Below are 18464 nucleotides of genomic sequence, written 5' to 3' on the forward strand. Positions count from 1 at the left end.
AATAGAGTGCAAAGCTCCACATTCACACGTGAGACAGGACATGGCAAATATTCCTGAATATGCGTTTTCAGGAACAGTATAAGCAATGTTAACACGTCAGCAGTATATATGAACAACCAAGATAAGACTGGTGGCATGCATAAAATGCAGAATGGAAAAACTGAGCGAAGCATAACAGAAATCGGAATGATATAGCTTAGAACATAGACGAAAAAAAAAAAAAACTTAGGATGGCGGATAATTAGGGTAAAAGTAAATATTTAAATAATCTACGAAATAAGTGAAATATTCATATTCAATTAATATACAAAACAATTCAAGGAGGATGCCAAAATGCATCCACGTGGGCCTAAACTTCACCACAAGAATCCTAGATGAAGGTCAAAAGTTCTCGAAGTTCATCTTAGAGACCAAAGGTGCAAGTGAAATGAGCTCATCCTTTTGTAAGACTCCTCGCAAGGTTTCAACACTTAGCAGCATTCATAAAGGTTATTGGGCTTCGTGTCTCTCAGTTTACAGTGCGGTGTCAGTTTAATCTGTTTCATGGCTAAAGTCAATTTTTAATTTTGTTATTCCTCCACCTGAATCTTTTATATGTATTCAGAATGCAAGGAGTTTGTGAAAAACAAGAGCTGACGCGGAGAACACACACAATTTGTTATTCTCCGGAATGGATCGCTTCTGTACATTTGTTGCCTAACGCCTCTCACGGTGTTTCGGTTCTGCGTCTCCCTCTGAAGTGCGTTAAATAAACGCTTAATAAAAGTAACAGTAATGTATAGAAGCACCGGGAACCCTGCTCACTGTGTGCCTATATCGGTTGAAGCTCCTTATTGGCAGACCCTTGGTTTTGAAATGAAAGCGTTCTTCTTCATGTACTCATTAGTTCATTGACGTCGGGCGACGTCCTGCGTGTTTTAATATTCTTGATTCTTTGTGCTTTGGGGCCACAGTGTCAGTGGGAATAGGCTAAAGGTTCGTTTTAAGCGAGTTTAAATTAACAAGACTCCATTCTACCAACTGCAGGATGGAATCAACAATATTCCATCCTTCTGTGACGCAGTACGTGTGCAAAAATTACCCCCTCCCACCGCACGCGCGCGCACGCACGCACACACACGCGCACGCGCACGCGCACGCGCACACACACACACACACACACACACACACACACACACACACACACACACACACACACACACACACACACACACACACACACACACACACACACACACACACACACACACACACACACACACACACACACACACACACACACACACACACACACACTTGCCGCACCACTCTTCCTTCGGGTAAAACAAGCCGTAAGTAAATTTACAGATGTAGCTTTAAAGGGTCTCTAATACCTGGCAGCAAACAGTCAAAGGTAACCGTGTGAAACACAGCCATGGGCGGGGGGGGGGGGGGGGGGGCGCGGTGCCGCCAGGCATCGCGAACAAGAATTATTAATTCCACTGGGAAATGTGAGCGATGCGAAAACAAGATCAAGCATGCGCAGGAATAAGAATCCATTGAATCCAAGACTTTTGCCAGTCAATGACCACGACCTTTCCCTTCCTTTAATCAATAAATGTTTTTCATGAAACGCGTCTTTCACAACGAACCTGCCAAGAACTGCTATGGTGATGATGGTGACTGTTATGACGACGTAAATGGCACTCTCACCGCATTGCTTCCGGCCCGCATGCTGTCCATTCAGTGTCTCGTGGCGAACATGACGAGGACGAAGACGCCAGCTTCGATGGCCGTCCGGCGGGTCGAGACGCCCGCAGCTCGGCGGGAATGAAGCCCGGCTGTCCACCTCAGCCTAGGAAGCATGAAGCTGCACTTCCTCAGCTGTTCACTACTCGTGTTATTATGCCGGACAGGTGAGCACCTGGCTGCACAGCGAACGGCCTACGAAGCGCTGAGGCGCAGGGCTTCTGGCGGCACGCTCCTTCAATGTTCCTTCTTCGCTTAGCTCTGATTTATCACAGCGGAAGATCTTATCAGATACTTTTGTTTCTTGAATCCGACATTGGTGAAGAGAAGTGCTTTTGTGATAGCTTCAACAAGGGTTCCTTTCCGCCTCTAATTGATTGTGCTTTGCTCCACTTGGCTTCAGTTTTGTTGTTCTTGAGCTCTGTAAGAGAGATATTTGGGTGATAGGCTGCAGCTTTGAGAGGTAAACCGTTTTGTCGATGCGTTTTTATTATCTTGTGTCCGCATGGATGGGCTTGAAAGAGCAAATGCAATGAATCTTGTTTGACCACCACAGAATCTGCTAAACTAATGCGTAAACGGACGTTTCTCGCATCTTGTGCCACAAATTAATTGCACTAATTTATGAATGCAAGGTGGGAAATTTGGGGTAGTGAAGCTGCCCATTACAACGCTTGAGTTTTCGTTCTCCTAGCCGGGCTTGCCTGAAGACTTGGGGGATACTCGGCATCGCATGGCCTGCTATCGTGAAGTCTCCATGCATTACTGTGATGAAATTTAGACGCCACTGCCTTCCGCCGCACAAATCACTCCCGCAAACTACAGCAGGTGGCCTGGCGCCAACTTCAGCCCCATACATTTCTTTTCCTCGCTTACCTTGAAGTAATCCGCTGCTCTCACCGGAATAAACCCCTTTTAGAGTCACCCTTATTTCCGCCACATTCTATACATCTCCCTGAGTTCCAACTTCCTTTTAATTCGCCATCCTCGAGCGATGGGACGGTCGCGGTGCCCAGCTCCGATCCCGCTGTACAGCAACAGGTCACGGATATCAATAGCTCACGGATCAACAACTCATGAACATAGTTGCACATGCCCATAGGTTCACACATTAAGGGTCACCTAGCATAATAAAATCTTCGCCACCACTCACAAATTATCGCAGGACAGTCATTGACTGTTTTGAGGAATAGATAGTTAAGCACTGTTATGGAAGTACTGATTACGGCCACTTATAAGTCTTCGTCGTCTTATAGACGAGCACCCACTAGCGGACGTCGCGTTCAGCCTTGGTGCGCAGTTGCTGTTGTTCCGAAGAGGAGAAAAACACAAGAATTTATTCTGGAGTAGCAGCCTTATGATGTAGGACGTACCCTCCGTGCAAGCCCAATGATTTGCTTGCAGCTTCTCGGCTTCCGCGCTTTCGTACATCGTGTCCGTTGGTGCAGGCTGCGCGGAAAGAGGTAGCGCCAACATTTTATCTGCTCTGATGTTCGGTTCCTGGTGCTCGATGATGTGCCACGCTCACGGGCCCCGAAGATGCTCGAACAGAGGCCTCACCGCGCAGGACACCTGTCGTATGGCGAGTAAGTGTACTCTGCTCTGCTGCAAGTCTGCAGAAAATTTCCCTGACCGCCAATATGCGCTTGTGCCGATTGTACGTCGAACAGTCATCGTGTAGAACGAGACGAAGAAGATAACTTACATGGTATGAAAGCACCGAACAAGGGTGGAAGAGGGGGGGGGGGGGGGGGGGGGGGGGGGAGCGCCTCAATTCGCAGGTCGAGCCAACGTTTCGACAAGTGGACTTGTCTTTGTCTGGGCCGTGATATTGATAACGTTCGTTATAGATAGCACCATCCGTAAAACTTTGCTTCCTGGCGCGCTTGTTTGATGGAATAATAAAGCATACTATAATATAACATATAAGCACCACAAGTAGCATAGCCATAGGTATTTTTTAGGAGGTGTTATACGCCACCGACGATAAACAATGGGTGTTAGGAAGGCCCAAAGAAAATTTCAGGGGTATTCCGACACCTAGCCATCCACCCACCTACCCCTCTGGCTACACCGCTCAGCATTACACAAAACTAGAGGTTCACTTCTTTATTTTGCTTCGCTTCTGTTAAAACCAATTTATGAAAGACCTGGTTCACTGTCGCGAAAGAAAACAAATGTGCGCCTGGGACATGGCCTGGGCGATGCTTTAGCGTCTTTGGCTTCCAGAATTAACTCACGGTCTATCCAAAAACCTAACGTAAAGCGCCATTTTCAAATGCGTACGGCGACATTGGAACAGGAAAATATTTGCAGCATGTGCTCATAGCAAATCCTGCGCCAGAACATTCATGTATGCAGCAGTTCTGGACGCCACACGTGACTTCAAGAATACACGTTTATCGCAGAAATGTTTGAAGTAAAACAGCTTCATTTACTTCACTAGGGGCTGACCGGGCTTTGTGACTGTAAACTAAAACTATATCATAATAGAGCGTTGTAGGGACTAATAAAGCATTTATTCTGCATTATTGCAGAAAGTAATTTTTGTTTATGGTTACAACTTGCCATGATGTAGATTTTACTAACAATTTGTCATCATGTAAATTACTGCATGCCTGGTATGGTTTCTACAAAGGTAGTTAGGGACACCGTCATAAGCACCTCTCTGAGAGATCCTAAACCAATTTTCTGTGCAATCTTTTATGAAAACGGGCCCCTCTTGAACGCAGAAGTTGCCACTAAATATTATACAGTTGACCATCACATGATCAACTTTCTGAAATTTCTGGTTGCGCCGTAGACTGCTTGCATATCACTCCATTCTGCTATCTCGCTCATAAATGCGTATATTTTTCCCGTCTCCACTATTGTTCATCATTTTCTTCCCCGCGGTAATCTTTCTCACGGTCGCATAATCCTATTCGGTCCTGTGTCAGCTCTGCTGCAGGAACTACCCGTGCCATTTAGCGCGTTTTATTTTAGTTCTTTTTTATCGTAATGTGCGATGATGCGCCTTTATTACTCACCTCTACGCTTTCCAGTTACGACACCGGTCCTCTGTTTTCCGGAGACGACGAAGGGGATACCGGGGACGATGACGAGTTCCTCGAGGACGACAGACGAGTTCGAAACCATGTAAGTCCACAATATTTGAGCACTCGTCAGGACAGTGCTTGTTTCAACGGCTCGATTGCTTTTCATCTACGCGAGAAACTAATGTGGAAAAGACTGTCACATCCTCCTACGCTAGGATCGCTCCCCGCCAACATGTACTCGCATCCCTCAGCGGCATCGTGTTGGTGGAACACACGGCTGGGGAAACGAAGTCGGGGGCTGATCTGGCGGGACTTCACTATCAAATGAACAAGCGCTATGTCGTACACATGAAGCATCAACGCCGCCACGTATCTTAAAGTGCAATTTGAGCATGATGACGTGACCGTGAGAGAATAAAGGGAGGTATATAGCGGCCTCTTATTGCTCTACTTCTAACCGTAGCAAAGCAGGGAAAAAACAGGGATGCAATAAAGTACGCGTAAGTATAATCCGACATTGTGGCGTTTTTTCTGGTTTTTTTTTTTTAGCAGGTGGCCACATGCAGCAGCAGAAAACGTCGGAGTCTCATATTTGATGATATTTAGTGTTGAAATCATACATTCCGATTTTTCGTTCAATGCAGTCAAAGCGCCGCAGCCTCTATATCCATGTGTCCATGGCTTAAGCCGGCGAAGACAGTGTGCGCCAGTCCTGCTCAAAGAAACTCCTAACATGAGCGAGCAACTAAGATCAGACACACCACAGCTCCCTTGGATATATCCGCCCACATTCCGAGCCAGGACAAATCGTGCTGCCGCACGCCTCAATGTCTTGAAAAATCTACCGTGGACCGCAGGAAGGGGGGGGGGGGGGTCGTGCGCCATTTTCAATGCAAGGTGCCTGAGGTGAGAAGGTAGCCATGGTACCCTTTCGCTGCCTCTTTGCTGGACGAGCAGCTGGACGAGCAGATCTTGTAAAAGGCGGTGATCAGAGTCTGAAGTTGGAAGCATGGTGCCTTGGACAACAGTTTTCTGTTTTGGAAGATGGCTGTCACGATCCTGATCTTGTAGGAGTTGTACTGTGTTGCTTAAGAGTGTAATATATCCTCCTCCGAGGCAGCTGCGACTTGTTCTAGTGTAATTTTCCCTTCAGGTTCTGGTGCGGCCATGGGAAACAATTTTTCATGCAGACCGTCACTTTGGTTGTCTTTACCTTGGAAGGGCGCTCTACTCAAGGCATCTGCGGGAATATTTGCTAGTCCTCACCTGTGCTTGATTCGGCAATTGAAGCCCTGCAGCCGGTGGACCCAATTTGCTTGACCCTGGGTGAAGCTTGGTCAGGGCTAAACATTCATGATAGGAATGAATGATCGCAGAGTACCTCAAGCTCTGTGAATTCAAGATACACCCTGAATTTGTGCACTGCCCACACCACTGCAAGCCATTCCCATTAATGGACATTATAATGGCTTTCAGACTCTGTGAGAACCCTGCTAACGAAGGAAACAGGCTGCAGTCCACCAGGGCCATCCTGCAGAAGCACCGCTGCAATGCCAATTCCGCTTGCATCCGTTTCAACCACAGAGGGTCGATTTAGGTCTGGGGGGCTTATAACTGCATCCTTAACCAAGGACTGCTTGAATGCAGTGAAAGCCTGTTCTTGGCGCTCTTCCCATCGCTATGGCTCATTTTTCTTCAGGAGGCAAGCGAGTGGATGCTCTGTCAGCGAGAAGTGTAGGATGAAACTGCGGTAATAACCAGCAAGGCCCGGGAAGGCCTGCAAGTGTTTAACCGTGGTGGGTCTCGGGCAATCTAGCACCGCACGCACTTTCTCTTCATCCGTTCTACACTGCCCAGGGGAGATGATGTGGCTCAAGAACTTGAGAGACTGACGGCAAGCCTGTACTTTTTCTGGGTTAATTGCAAGGCCAGCCCTCGGTTAATCAAGGTTTGGAAAGTTGCCGGCCCATCTGCCACCTGAAGGACATCTTCGTAAATTTGTACCTTGATGACAGATGAAGGCCGTTTTTGCTGTGTCGGAGTCAGAAACAGGAATCTGAAAGAATCCTTGGGAGAGATCAAAGCTTGAGAATTACACTGTGTGACCCAGATGCGCTAGCAGCCAATCCGGTCGAGGCATCGGGTAGCCAGGTACCCTGGATTGTGCGTTCAGTGGCCGGTAGCCTACTGCAAGTCGGTAGCCTCCAGACTTCTTAGCAACGAGCGCAGGGGCTCTATTCCAGGGGCTAGTGCTGTCTTATAAGGCCCTGCTCTAAGAGGTCATTTACACAGATCTCAATTATATTTTGCTTTTTGACATTTACTCGACGCAGCCTGCACCTCACAGGTGCACTATCCCCAGTGTCAATGCAGTGTTGAGCAAGGCTGGTACATCCATGATTTGTAGTAAACAAATGGCAAAAGTCATTGAGCACTTTACTGACTCTTGGTAGTGGTTCAGGTGGGATGGTGTGGTGTTTGCCTTCGTCAGTCGGAATGGCGCTCCCTGTACCCAGAACCACAAGCACTTCTTCAAAGAGACTGTGCAAATAGTAAGACTCGCAGTCTCCATCTATTACCAGTGCTGTTGAAGGATCCTTGTTGCACTTAGCGAATGGCACAATACATTGAGGGTCGGTTCCAACAGTCCAGCTACCCTGCGCTACATGAAGAGATATACCTGTCACAGTCAAAACGTATCTCTCAAGCACAATGTCCCGACACAGATCTGGCACACACAGGAAGCGGTGGTTGCGGGTGCCTGTGGACCATTTTATCTTGCATTTTAAAGAAGTGGTGGACCGCGACCATGTTGCCAGACCGAGTGCTCGCTCTTGTGTCCTGAGTTTGGCGCCCATCTCCTCTGCCACTCTCGTTGCCGTCGTTCCAAGCAAGCTCCCACTTGAGCCTGTATCTTGCAGGGCCTGGAATATAGTCTGCCCAATCTGCACTTGCAATAGAGGCTCCTTGCTGCCGGCCAAGGCCGCTACCTGCGGCGCTATCTCGTAGGTGCTCGCCGAAGTAGCACCTACCGGCTCCCGTTTTCTGAGCACTGAGAGCGGAAATGTCCGATCCCGTTGCATCAGTAGCAGCGGGCGGCCGCTACGTCGACCCATATAGGGCGATCGCGGGCTAGGTAGCCAACGCCTCTGCAGCTAGTGATGGCAGGTAAATGCCCTGGAGTCGAGCGGTTAGTATCCTTGCGATTGTGACGACGCTGGGGGACGCTGCCCAGTAGCGGAAGCTGGCAATCTGTGCAGCTGGTCTGTGCAGATGTGCACAGACGGCCAGTTGGGTACCGCCGACTGATACTGGAACGGCGCGGCCGCCGCCGCCACCATATATAGCTATGGACTGCGTTCCAAGCAGGCCAGCCATTTTTACAGTCGGCTAGGTCTCTCGCAACTTGATCGGTCGGGGGGCGGCTTGTGTTGCAAACGCCTCCAATAACGCTCGTATGAGGCCGTCGGCATTCTTTGCCAACTCCGCAATATTGGCAAACTGTTTACCCTCTACCAAGTCTTGGAGCTCTGGGTGCATTTGCCGCAATACGCGATCGACTTTCTCAGACTCCGGAAATTCGCCGCCAATCCTGCCGTGATAGTCCGCAATCGTGTAGATAGATTATTTTAAATTTTCTTCGAGGTGTTGCGTGCGGAGCTCAAGTTCCTGCTTCAAGCGGTGCTTCACGTCAATGGAAGAAAATTGCTCAATGAATGCCGCCGTAAACGCCTCCCAAGACGCAAACGGTCTCACGAAGCGCCACCACAACTTCGCGCTGCCCTCCAGCGCAGCGTGCACGATGTGCGTAAGCCTTTTGTCAGCGGCGACACCGGCGATCAGGCAAAACGTCTCCAGTCGGTCCAAATACTCCTCGAGAAACTGAGCGCCATTGAACCCCGTGTATTTTGGAAGCTGACCTCTGGAGGAGCGCGGAGTGCAGTTGACCGCCGGTTGGCCCACCATCGTCGTCACCGCCGTCACTTAACCTGCCGACGCAGCCTCCGCCGCCATTAGTTTTCGTCGTACTGCATGCCGCCGCGGCTTGCTCGCACTGTATGGCGGAGCCGTTGGTTTGCCCCAATAGATGATGCAGCAGCTCTTCGGGTACATTCACACACTCCCCGTCCATATCCATGTTCATCCCGGACGGGCCCCCCCCCCCCCCCCCCCCCCCCCCTTGTTACGCTCGACCACAGACTCACCGTTGTGCCCCCAAACACACCCCTATCCCGACTCACTCTTTCCCACCCAGTCCTCCTCGAGTCCCTTCTTCTCACCCATGATAATGATGATGTTGGCTAGTCCCTTTGTATCGGGTAGACACCTGGTTTGTGTCCCAGCCGAAACAAAAATAAAAATTATTAATAAAAATAAAAAAATTGTCGAAAGACAGCAACTCCCATCTGCCTGCATCCGCGCCATCTCGTTCGTTTCCCAGCAACGGCCCACTCGGCCTCCGAGATCCGCACTCCTACAGGCGAACACATCCCCTTCGTTCCCCCTCCACCCCCCCCCCCCCCCTAGTGGGATTGATCTGCTTATGCCGGCCCTCCTCCCTCACAGCACATAGTAAATATATATATATATATATATATATATATATATATATATATATATATATATATATATATATATATATATATATATATATATATATATATATATATATATATATATATATATATATAAAATGAACGGATCTGAAAAAGAACTTCATTTCCCTGGACATAGCATATACCTGATATATCCTGATCCATTTTACAGTATGACATCGTAGCGCGCAAGCGCATGTGAACATAAATGACCGCATACTGGGGACGCAAACAGCTAGACGTGTAGGTGGCGATGGTTACACTTTATCGAACATTGGCGTAGAAGATGTGACAGCAAGAACTTGAACGAAGAATAAGAAGAAACAAACGACTAAATACAAGTGTTTGCGTTGCCCTTTCAGAGTCTCAGTGCTCTGAGGAAGACCAAAATTCGCCCAAGCAAAGATATGACGCAATATGTTCAGTTCGTTCTTTCACCCGATCGTGCGTGTTGAATGACGTCACATGTTCTTCACACGTGTGCTACAGGCCGAACCGTTTCGAGCTGGCAAGACCGGAGGATGGGAGCTGGAAGATATGCTGAACAGGCGGCGGCAATGGCTTACGCGCAACAGGACACTGCGAGGAGCACCGCGCAGGCACTCTTTCAGCTCCCTGCTGGACGAATTTGGTAAGCGCAGTCGTTTGCCGCCTGCTTGGTTAAGGCTGAATCGCATGCACGCGAAAACTCACGCGAACGCGAACGCGACGGCGGCACGCGTCGCGCGAAGCCTTCGCGCGAACAGAAATGCATGTGTCGCTTGGCTCGTCGCTCGGAACTGCCGAAATAGAAAATTTCGCTCGTTTGCCTGGAAGTTACCGTACGTCGCTGCCGCTCATTTCGCATGCTTTCTTTATTTTGCTGTGCTGCATTGTGATTGTGCATTATCGCGTAAACATTTCGCTTTGTACGAACAATGGTGGATAGCCAAAGATTCAAAGAACGGCTAATCGCAACTGAAACAACAATAGAAACAAGGGGTCACGTGACTATTCGTGCCGATTACAGTGCAAGTTCACACACATTCGATGCGGTTTGCTGTAAATACATTTTACTTTGTCATGTTGTCGCAAAATAACTTTAATTCTTGCAATCGTTATGACTGTTGTGGGATTTGGCAATAGGTTTGCGGTGTACTAAGCCACTATGCCAGCCAAATGCCAGCCACACAACCTACACAGAGCGTCGTCGCCGTTTCGCTCGGTTCGCGCTGTCGCGTGCATGCGTCTTCCCCAGTAGGCGACGGAGCGAACCATGATCGCTTTCGCCGCGCCGCCTTGTCGCTTCGCTCACTTTTTCGCTCACATGCGTTTCCCGCTTTATGGTGTCATGTGCGAACCGTAAAACAATGACTTTAAACTGCAATTATTCCTCGTCTTGAAGTTCGCAGCACTTCTTATATAGCAATAGTAGCAAAACCAGAGGGGCTAGTCCTTTATCTGCAGGTTTTCTTGCCTTCTGTATTGTCGACCAAGCCAGGTCGTAGACAGTGAGATCCACCAATTACTGCCATCATCTTGTTTTTGAGCAGAGCCGGTTCTCTCAGCCCGCACCAGCCCCGAACAGAATGGCCTGGTTCGCCTGGGCGTGCACCGTATCTGGTATCCCGGTGGCCAAGTTCCCATTGAGGTCAAGCTCAAGCCAAAGGACGACTCTCGTTCTTACGTGGTAAGCAAAAGGGCCACCCTTGAGCTGGAACGACAGCTTGCGCTGTTAAAGAGCAGCAGCTGGCCCTCACCTGTTGCCGACATGACACAATTTTCTTCCCTTTTATAGGGAAGAAAATTAGAAAGCTAACCACTTTTATAGGCGATAGGGTTAAATGTCCCTTCCGGCGTAAAACTCGGCGCTGACATGAGTGAATGATCCTAATTTTCCCAGAGTAGCGACACGTAGTGAACTCGCTTAAGGGAAAAAGAAATGGGTGGCCAAATGGAAATGGCGCTTCTGACCTTTCAAACCCGTTCTACTCGATCAAAAAGCCGTATGTGACAGCAACAAGCTGCTCGAGAACTTCTCAAGGGTGCGCCGGGTAATACTCAAGCAACCGTATACTTTTGATTGTACTCTTAACGAGAACTTTTGATTCCTCCAAGTTTTCTCGCTTTCTATGTATCGATATCCTATGTATGCATTTTTTTTTACATTCGTCTATGTGCTTTACGCCTAGAACTCCCTTCTCCCCCCCCCCCCCCCCCCGCCCCACATCGATGATGATGATGGCGAATATTCAACCGTAATGGTGCCACAGAACCTACGCCGAAATGCTCAATAGCTTTAAGAGAACGATGTCGACCTCTTGTGTCCCTGACCGTGCACCCGTTGGAACATGCTGCGGATACCCAGCAGCCCCGCACCTGCTGTAAACTCGCTATGTACTCCCCGATCACAATGCTTGTTTAACCTACGACGTTAAATGGCTCATGCAAAACAGCGCCTGGTTATTTGAGGCCACTCATGGGATCACATAATGCACCACTTTTATTTCTCGGCCTGGCAAAACAGTGCAAAACGCACTGCACGCTCGCTTGTTCCTCTGATTGAATAGATAAAAGTGGCCTTCCTTTGAAAGGATTCCATCATTTCTGGGCTCTTCTCCTCTGGTTACTGCACTCACTTCCCGCAGGTAGTGATAGCGAAGACAGTACCGGACCTGAAGAACCTCACTCAAGGAGGAGACGGGCGCGCGGGTAGTCGGCCAGACTCCGGGCCCCACGGTGCCGTGGCGGTGCCGCGTACCCAGTCCATGTACACGTACCGCGTTCCTCAGCCGTACTTGCCCCGCGATCCACGCCACCTGTTCGTCACTGTGCTAATGCTGTCTCCGGGAGCCAGCGTGGATCTGCGCGTCTACCGAAGCTACAAACTGATTGCCATCATCGGCGACTGCCGCTTTCTGGACGAAGAAGAGTACAACAAGTCGCCACACTGCAAGGTGAAGGAGAACTTAGGGGGGCCTGCTGTTGCGTTCCCCCTTCCTTACCACTGTGTCTACCGCATATTCATAGCGCAGGGGTTCGGGAGCGACGATATTTATATTACGTGTAGCCATGTATTCCGTATATATATAGCGAGTAGCGGAAGAAGGATAACCAAACCCGGTATTTTTACGCGTTACACTATTGTCGATCGCCAGTGTGGTTCTCGTAGAGTAGTGCGAATCCCCGACGTGTTCTTTTCTCTTCGGTGATTTTTGTCGATAAAGTATGTCTTCTACGATCCAAGTTCATCAGCCAAAAAAAAAAAAAAAAAAGAACAAAAAAGCCTTCATGAACAAAATTTCACGCAGATTTCTTTCAGCTTGCCTTCCGATATTTCAACCTTGCAACTTCCTTCCTAGCACAAACCAGTGACGATGGGTTACTACGTAAAACGAGTTCCTAAAGCCCGCGGCCAGACAGGTATAAAAAGAACATCGGGAAAATAATCTTTTATTCAAGAGACGCTGGACAAAATGACGGTGTGCCATGTTCTTTTTACTCATTCAACAATACTCGCGGTCACAGTGAATGTCCCTCGTGCACCGATTGCTCATTGCGCCCGTGTTCAGCTGCCTCGTTCGTGAAGCGGAATTGAGCTTCGAGTTTGGCATGGTTGCCGTTAGATGTTCTTCTGTAAGGATCGCCCGCTGTTTTAGCTTCGCCGATGTCGCCTTTCAGAAGAGTGCTTCAAAGCAGTAGGCAGATCGGAACATAAAGCAGTCAGAAAGAACATAGAGGAATCGTCTCGAGAGGCGGGGAGTCGCAAATGGACCCACGGAGATGTCGCAGTTTGGCGGTCGCTGGTCGGTGGTCTCGCGTGCCATATGCTTAATCCATAGCACGGCACTTAATACTGCGGAAAGTCTAATATAACAGACACGAATGTAATCTCTACAACTCCCACCTGTGGCAGCTGTTCATAAAATGGGTCAGTATTGTTAGTTCCAAAAAGAGCATGCATGAACTGTATGGCGCGGGCATGCGCCATACAGTACTATATATGAGCTAATGTTTTTCATTGCAGTAATTCACCGCATACCGCAGGGGTAGTACATACCGGGTGGCGTTAGCGCCTGGTAACACACGAGTGTGTTTATATGCAATAACAAGGCGGATATCAACGACGGTGGCCGCCCCGCTACTGTTAACTCGTCGCAGGACTGCATACACTGATGGCAGCCGCTCAGTTTGCATTCGAGGTCGTAAAACTCGGAGGAGTTTCCCAATGGTTACTGGAAAAATCGCTGCCTGCATATTACAGACCGAAGCCATACGACGGCGATCGCCTGCATTTCGTGATATTCGTGCAATAAGCCCCATTTCTGATAAATTTTGTTACTTTTACATAAAATGACAATAGATGGTACAAAAAAAAAAAAAAAAACAAGCTACTGATGTCTACTTTGTTTTCGCCTGCTCGTCAAAATAAGTTACGGTTTAGCCATTTAATTCAGTTAAGCTCATACAATTACGTTTAGAATCACTCGTGATTTCACAACATGCGGACCCAATCGAGCTCCAATACTGCCTTGCATAAGACAGTTAACACATCCACAGCAGCTTACCACAACTGCGCGTCGAGGCCTGAACGTGGCAGGTGGCGCACTGGTTTCTGTGCACGCTGTGCAGGGTGCCATGGTAGCTGGTCGTACCGAGGTGCTGTGCGTTTGCAAGGCGGAGACGAGTACGACCAAGCAGCGTCCGTCGCCCGTTGTGGCCACCATCCCCACAACTCCGCGGCTGCAGCTGCGCGAGAAGTTCAAGCCGCGCAGGACCCTAGAGAGAAGACTGTTCCAGCTGGTACGTTGCAGCGCCTTAGCAGCACTGTAGGTAACTGCAGACACTCGTACAGCTGAGCCATTAGCGAGATTGAAAATGTAGAACAGCGAAATCCTGCAGTAAAGGGAAGAGAGCAGCAGAGGCAGTGCGCTGTCTTCGGAAATCGGGAAGCCCAGTATAGTATATATCCGTGCCTATACTTCCGTGACCAAGTTCTTGGTCTGCTTCAGCAAAGAGCTGAAAGAACTTGAAGCGTACCATATGTACACTCACTACAAAGCGATAAGAATCCCTCCACGTTCGGCTTAACAAGCCTTTTTTTTTTTCGAATTTTATTTTTCGTTCAGTAAGCGGGAATTATCTTAAAGTGGGCTCTACTTTGGCAACAGAAGCTTTATGTTCATGAAGAGAGTAATTATGACGCTGCATGAAAATGTTCAGTGGTTATTTATTTTTGTTTGTTTGTTTGTTTGTTTGTTTGTTTGTTTGTTTGTTTGTTTGTTTGTTTGTTTGTTTGTTTATTTGTTTGTTTGTTTTTGCAGTCATATTTCAAAACTTAGGTTCTCCCGTACCGCTTAGTGTAAATGGTTCCCATTTCAGCTTCAAAAATTGAATGGATTTTATATTCGCTTCCATGTATACGATGATGCTCCATTTGTTCCACCAGTCACCTCGTGACGCATAACCGCTAAACCATTGCGGTGCTGTCGTAGAAGAGCTGAGCACTGAACGAAAAGACCGCGTACTGACGGGTTGACTCAGGAATCGTTGAAGTGCGCTGCCATGTATTTCGTCGGACTAAATTTCATGCAGGAACAGAGACAAATGAAATATTAAAACGCAAACAGATTGCTTGAAATCCAGAGCTGGGGAACCTTTTGTCATCGCTGGAACTCGTAAGTTAAGCGCTCATATTACCAGTGGTTCCATGCGCTGCACTCATGTGCATTGACGTATCTGCACAACTACACAAAGCCTTAAAATGTAGAGAACTTAGTATTGCTTTCGCTTTGAGGTATACATGATGAGGATTCCTAATTTGTTCTTAGTCACCTGGTGACACGCAACCACTAAGTCATTGCGCTGCTGTTCTACAGGAGCTGAACACTGAACGTTGATCTGTCTTCTGACGCCACATTTCTTTTTTATTCATGCTAGCCGACTTTGACCCCTGTAAACAACTGCACCCTAGCCCAGAGGACATACTTTCACCGGCTACTACAAAGAGACTACCCGCTGGACAACATCACCAGTGAGTTCACTTCGTCTATACGCACAGCATCCCATCTGCTGGGCCATCGGAAACCACAACCATAATCTCAAGTAGTATGCTATTTTATTCACTTTTAAAACGCACTGCGTGTGCTTACCTCAGCTTTACATGGTTCTCCTTTATTCAAAGATGTCAGGTCAGTACAGCATACATCGCAGCTGCTAAATAAGTCGGCAGGCTGCATGTCGTGGCAGTACTAAAGGAGCCTTAGCAGTACTCCTTTACTTGAGAGCCTGCAGTGGCCGACGCTGACTGGCTCTGCGCTCACCGATCGAGGCATCGGTGTGGGAGCGAGTCCATTGCTGAGTTGATTCTGTTGTTCACCAACAGACTAACAAACCAATAGCATTCCTAGCTGCACACTATGATGGCGTGGCCAGGACATACGACATGTCGCTGGTGCCGCATACAAAGCGACGGCGGTGGGTTTCCCTGCGCAGCTGCGGAGCGGTTGGCCGTACAGATCATGCAGGCGGAGAGCGTACTCAACAACCAGACGCTCTACTGGACCTGCAACGCCTTCGCGCCCATCGACGAGGACCGCGTGATACTGGAGAAGGCGAAGGTACAACCCCGCCTGACCAATCCGGACGAAAATGCGCGGCTCATTCTTCCGAACAAGTAGTGTTTCTAACGTTAAAGGCTATTTCTCCGCGTCTTTCAGTGCAGCGGGTTTGCTATATAACGCTCCAGCACGCATACACCGCACAGTAAACTCAAACTTTACAGCTGCAAGGTTCGTGATTTTAAGGCGACTTCTGTTTGGGCTCAACTTCTTTAAGGATAACATGAATAACAGACGAAAGAGATTGAGTGTTCTTACCAGCCTTGCAAAGAGTGATTTCCCGTACAATAGCTGGTGACAAGTTAGTTTCTTCCCTAATCATTTTTATGCACACTGTTTATATGACATTTTTTCTTAACTGCATTGATTGGAGAATATTGCCACTTCATTTGCGTAGCTGTTGGGACAAGAACAATTGACAGGAAAAAACGGAGACAGTTTTTAATGTGCATACTATATAAAGCAAGCGCGCTAACGTGTAATGGCAGTAGATAGGCCTGCACGCTTACCTGCCGAGGCGTTAAGCAAAAGATGGCGACCCCTGCTGTTCACAGCTCAGGTCCCTGTCCATCCGCCGGCTTGAGGAGATCATGACTAAGCACTACCAAGCGTGCCCACTGGTGGCGGCAGGCACGGTGCTAGCCATGCAGGGGCCATCCATCGAAGTCGACTACCGGGTTCACGTGAGTGTTCGAGGCTACAAAACAAGGGACAGAGCAAAATGCGAACACACACTGCGCAAACTTATAACAACTTCGGTGGGAAAATGCACAAAATGGCATGCATGCATACATGCTGCAGCAACTATCACCAGTAACAGCTAGAAACGAAAACCAGCTGCGATCGTTTCTTTCCTTGCGATTTAGACGAGTTATATGCATTTAGATGAATCATTATCAAGTTCTGACATCAGAACACTTTGGTTGTTTTTGTTCTTTTGTCTCTTTGGTAACCTGAGCTTTGAAAGCTTGACAACACCTATAATTAGCATACAAATGCTTACTACTGCCATTCCGGGTCACTTATTGGAAACACTACGTATCAAAGGCCTCGATTTTGGCAGTCTTGATCCCATAGACAGCATAAGCGGATTCTCGCGCTGCTCCCGCCATCCTCGTTAGACCACGTTCCGCGTGACACTTGCAGTACTACTACGCCTACTACGTCTGCCGGTATGGATGAAAGTGGAACTAGTGAACAATCTCAAGGAACAAGACTGAGCACCTGCCGCTTCAGCTCAGCCGCTTGAGCACTATAGGCGAAATTCGGGGGGCATCCAGGGTTCGGATTCAAGTGCCATGTTGTTTTTTTTCTATTTTCTAATTAGTTGTCATTTGCTCATTGCATAATTACAGTAATAATTTTGTCACAAATGTAAAGATTACTATTGTTATCCCTCCTGCTAGGGCCCATCAAAAGGCCTCCAGTATACTGTAAATAATAATAAAAAACGGTTCCTTCTTTTTCTTTTTTGGTTTTTCTGACTGTTGGTTTCGTTCATTCGTCGCAGTCCGTGTTTGACAGTGAATAGCACGACAAATATTGCGTTTATTACCATATGAAAATCCAAAAAATATCGCAGTTCTGCTGGCTTCATCCACGCACACTATAGATGGGCCCCGCCGGGGTGGTGCAGTGGTTACGGTGCTCGAATACTGTGTCCGAGAACGCAGGATCGAATCCCGGCCTCGGCGGCCGCTTTTCGATGGAGGCGAAAAGCAAGGCGCCCGTGTGCTGTGCGATGTCAGTGCACGTTAAAGAACCCCAGGTGGTCGAAATTTCCGGAGTCCTCCACTACGGCGTCTCTCATAGCCTGAGTCGCTTTGGGACTTTAAACCCCACAAACCAAACAATATAGATGGCACTCATTTTTCGTACAGATTTCGAAATCGTCTTTACGCAGTCTCAGTGCCTAAAGCCAGAGGACTTAATCTTCTTCTGGTCAAGACCCGTTCATTCCTCTTAGCTATTAGCTTGCTGCAAAAGAAAACAGGCGATATTAAGGCTAAAGTGATAGACATATATATTCACAAAGTCGCCTGCAGGATCTGGCGTAATAAAATAGCTAATAGCTTGGCAAGAATATGCCAATGTGGCACACCTGTTCCGTTGCTGAATGTTTCACTATCGCTACCTTTCTACCTCTATATATGTCAACTGCTCGCAGGAAGCTGCGGTGGCCACGCTTCGCAAGAGCGTACGCGTACTTGCCCGCCTTCCCACGAAGACGAGGCGTGGGATCCAGGAAATGCCTACCATCATAAGGTCTGTCGTTCGACATGCAGACATCCTCTGGCTGGTGCTGGGGTCAATTCTGCATGGTACCTTGAATCCGTTTGCAATATGATCCTCCTGTGTCGAGGTGAAGTACTGCGGAAGCTGCGTATATGGTATCGACGTTGTTTGCGTACTGTTCAGCTACCAATGGATAACTACAGATCCGGGTAACTGCATTTGCCCATGCTTTCACTTCATCAAACACCGTGCAGAAGTTACCAAGCTTC

The 18464-nt window shown here is 48.2% G+C and overlaps 1 protein-coding gene across 2 annotated transcripts in view; it reads left to right on the forward strand.

The window, feature by feature from the left end:
- The first annotated feature begins 1743 nt into the window (after window positions 1-1743).
- LOC146197851 (uncharacterized) overlaps window positions 1744-18464 on the forward strand; it is a 40960-nt gene continuing 24239 nt past the window's right edge. The window contains exons 1-11 of one of the 2 annotated variants that reach the window (XM_084593105.1): window positions 1744-1895; window positions 3177-3314; window positions 4773-4866; window positions 9851-9992; window positions 10894-11030; window positions 11989-12297; window positions 13973-14143; window positions 15281-15374; window positions 15836-15960; window positions 16515-16643; window positions 18128-18225. In XM_084593105.1, the coding sequence (XP_084449231.1) occupies window positions 3268-3314; window positions 4773-4866; window positions 9851-9992; window positions 10894-11030; window positions 11989-12297; window positions 13973-14143; window positions 15281-15374; window positions 15836-15960; window positions 16515-16643; window positions 18128-18225 (1346 nt within the window). In that variant the 5' untranslated portion in view covers window positions 1744-1895; window positions 3177-3267. The remainder of the gene's footprint in view (window positions 1896-3176; window positions 3315-4772; window positions 4867-9850; window positions 9993-10893; window positions 11031-11988; window positions 12298-13972; window positions 14144-15280; window positions 15375-15835; window positions 15961-16514; window positions 16644-18127; window positions 18226-18464) is intronic. The other variant, XM_084593106.1, reaches the window with a different exon arrangement.

The sequence above is a fragment of the Amblyomma maculatum genome, chromosome 2 (genome assembly GCF_055883805.1).
Source record: "Amblyomma maculatum isolate TAMU_Amacu chromosome 2, ASM5588380v1, whole genome shotgun sequence".
NCBI classification, from domain to species: Eukaryota; Metazoa; Arthropoda; class Arachnida; order Ixodida; family Ixodidae; genus Amblyomma; species Amblyomma maculatum.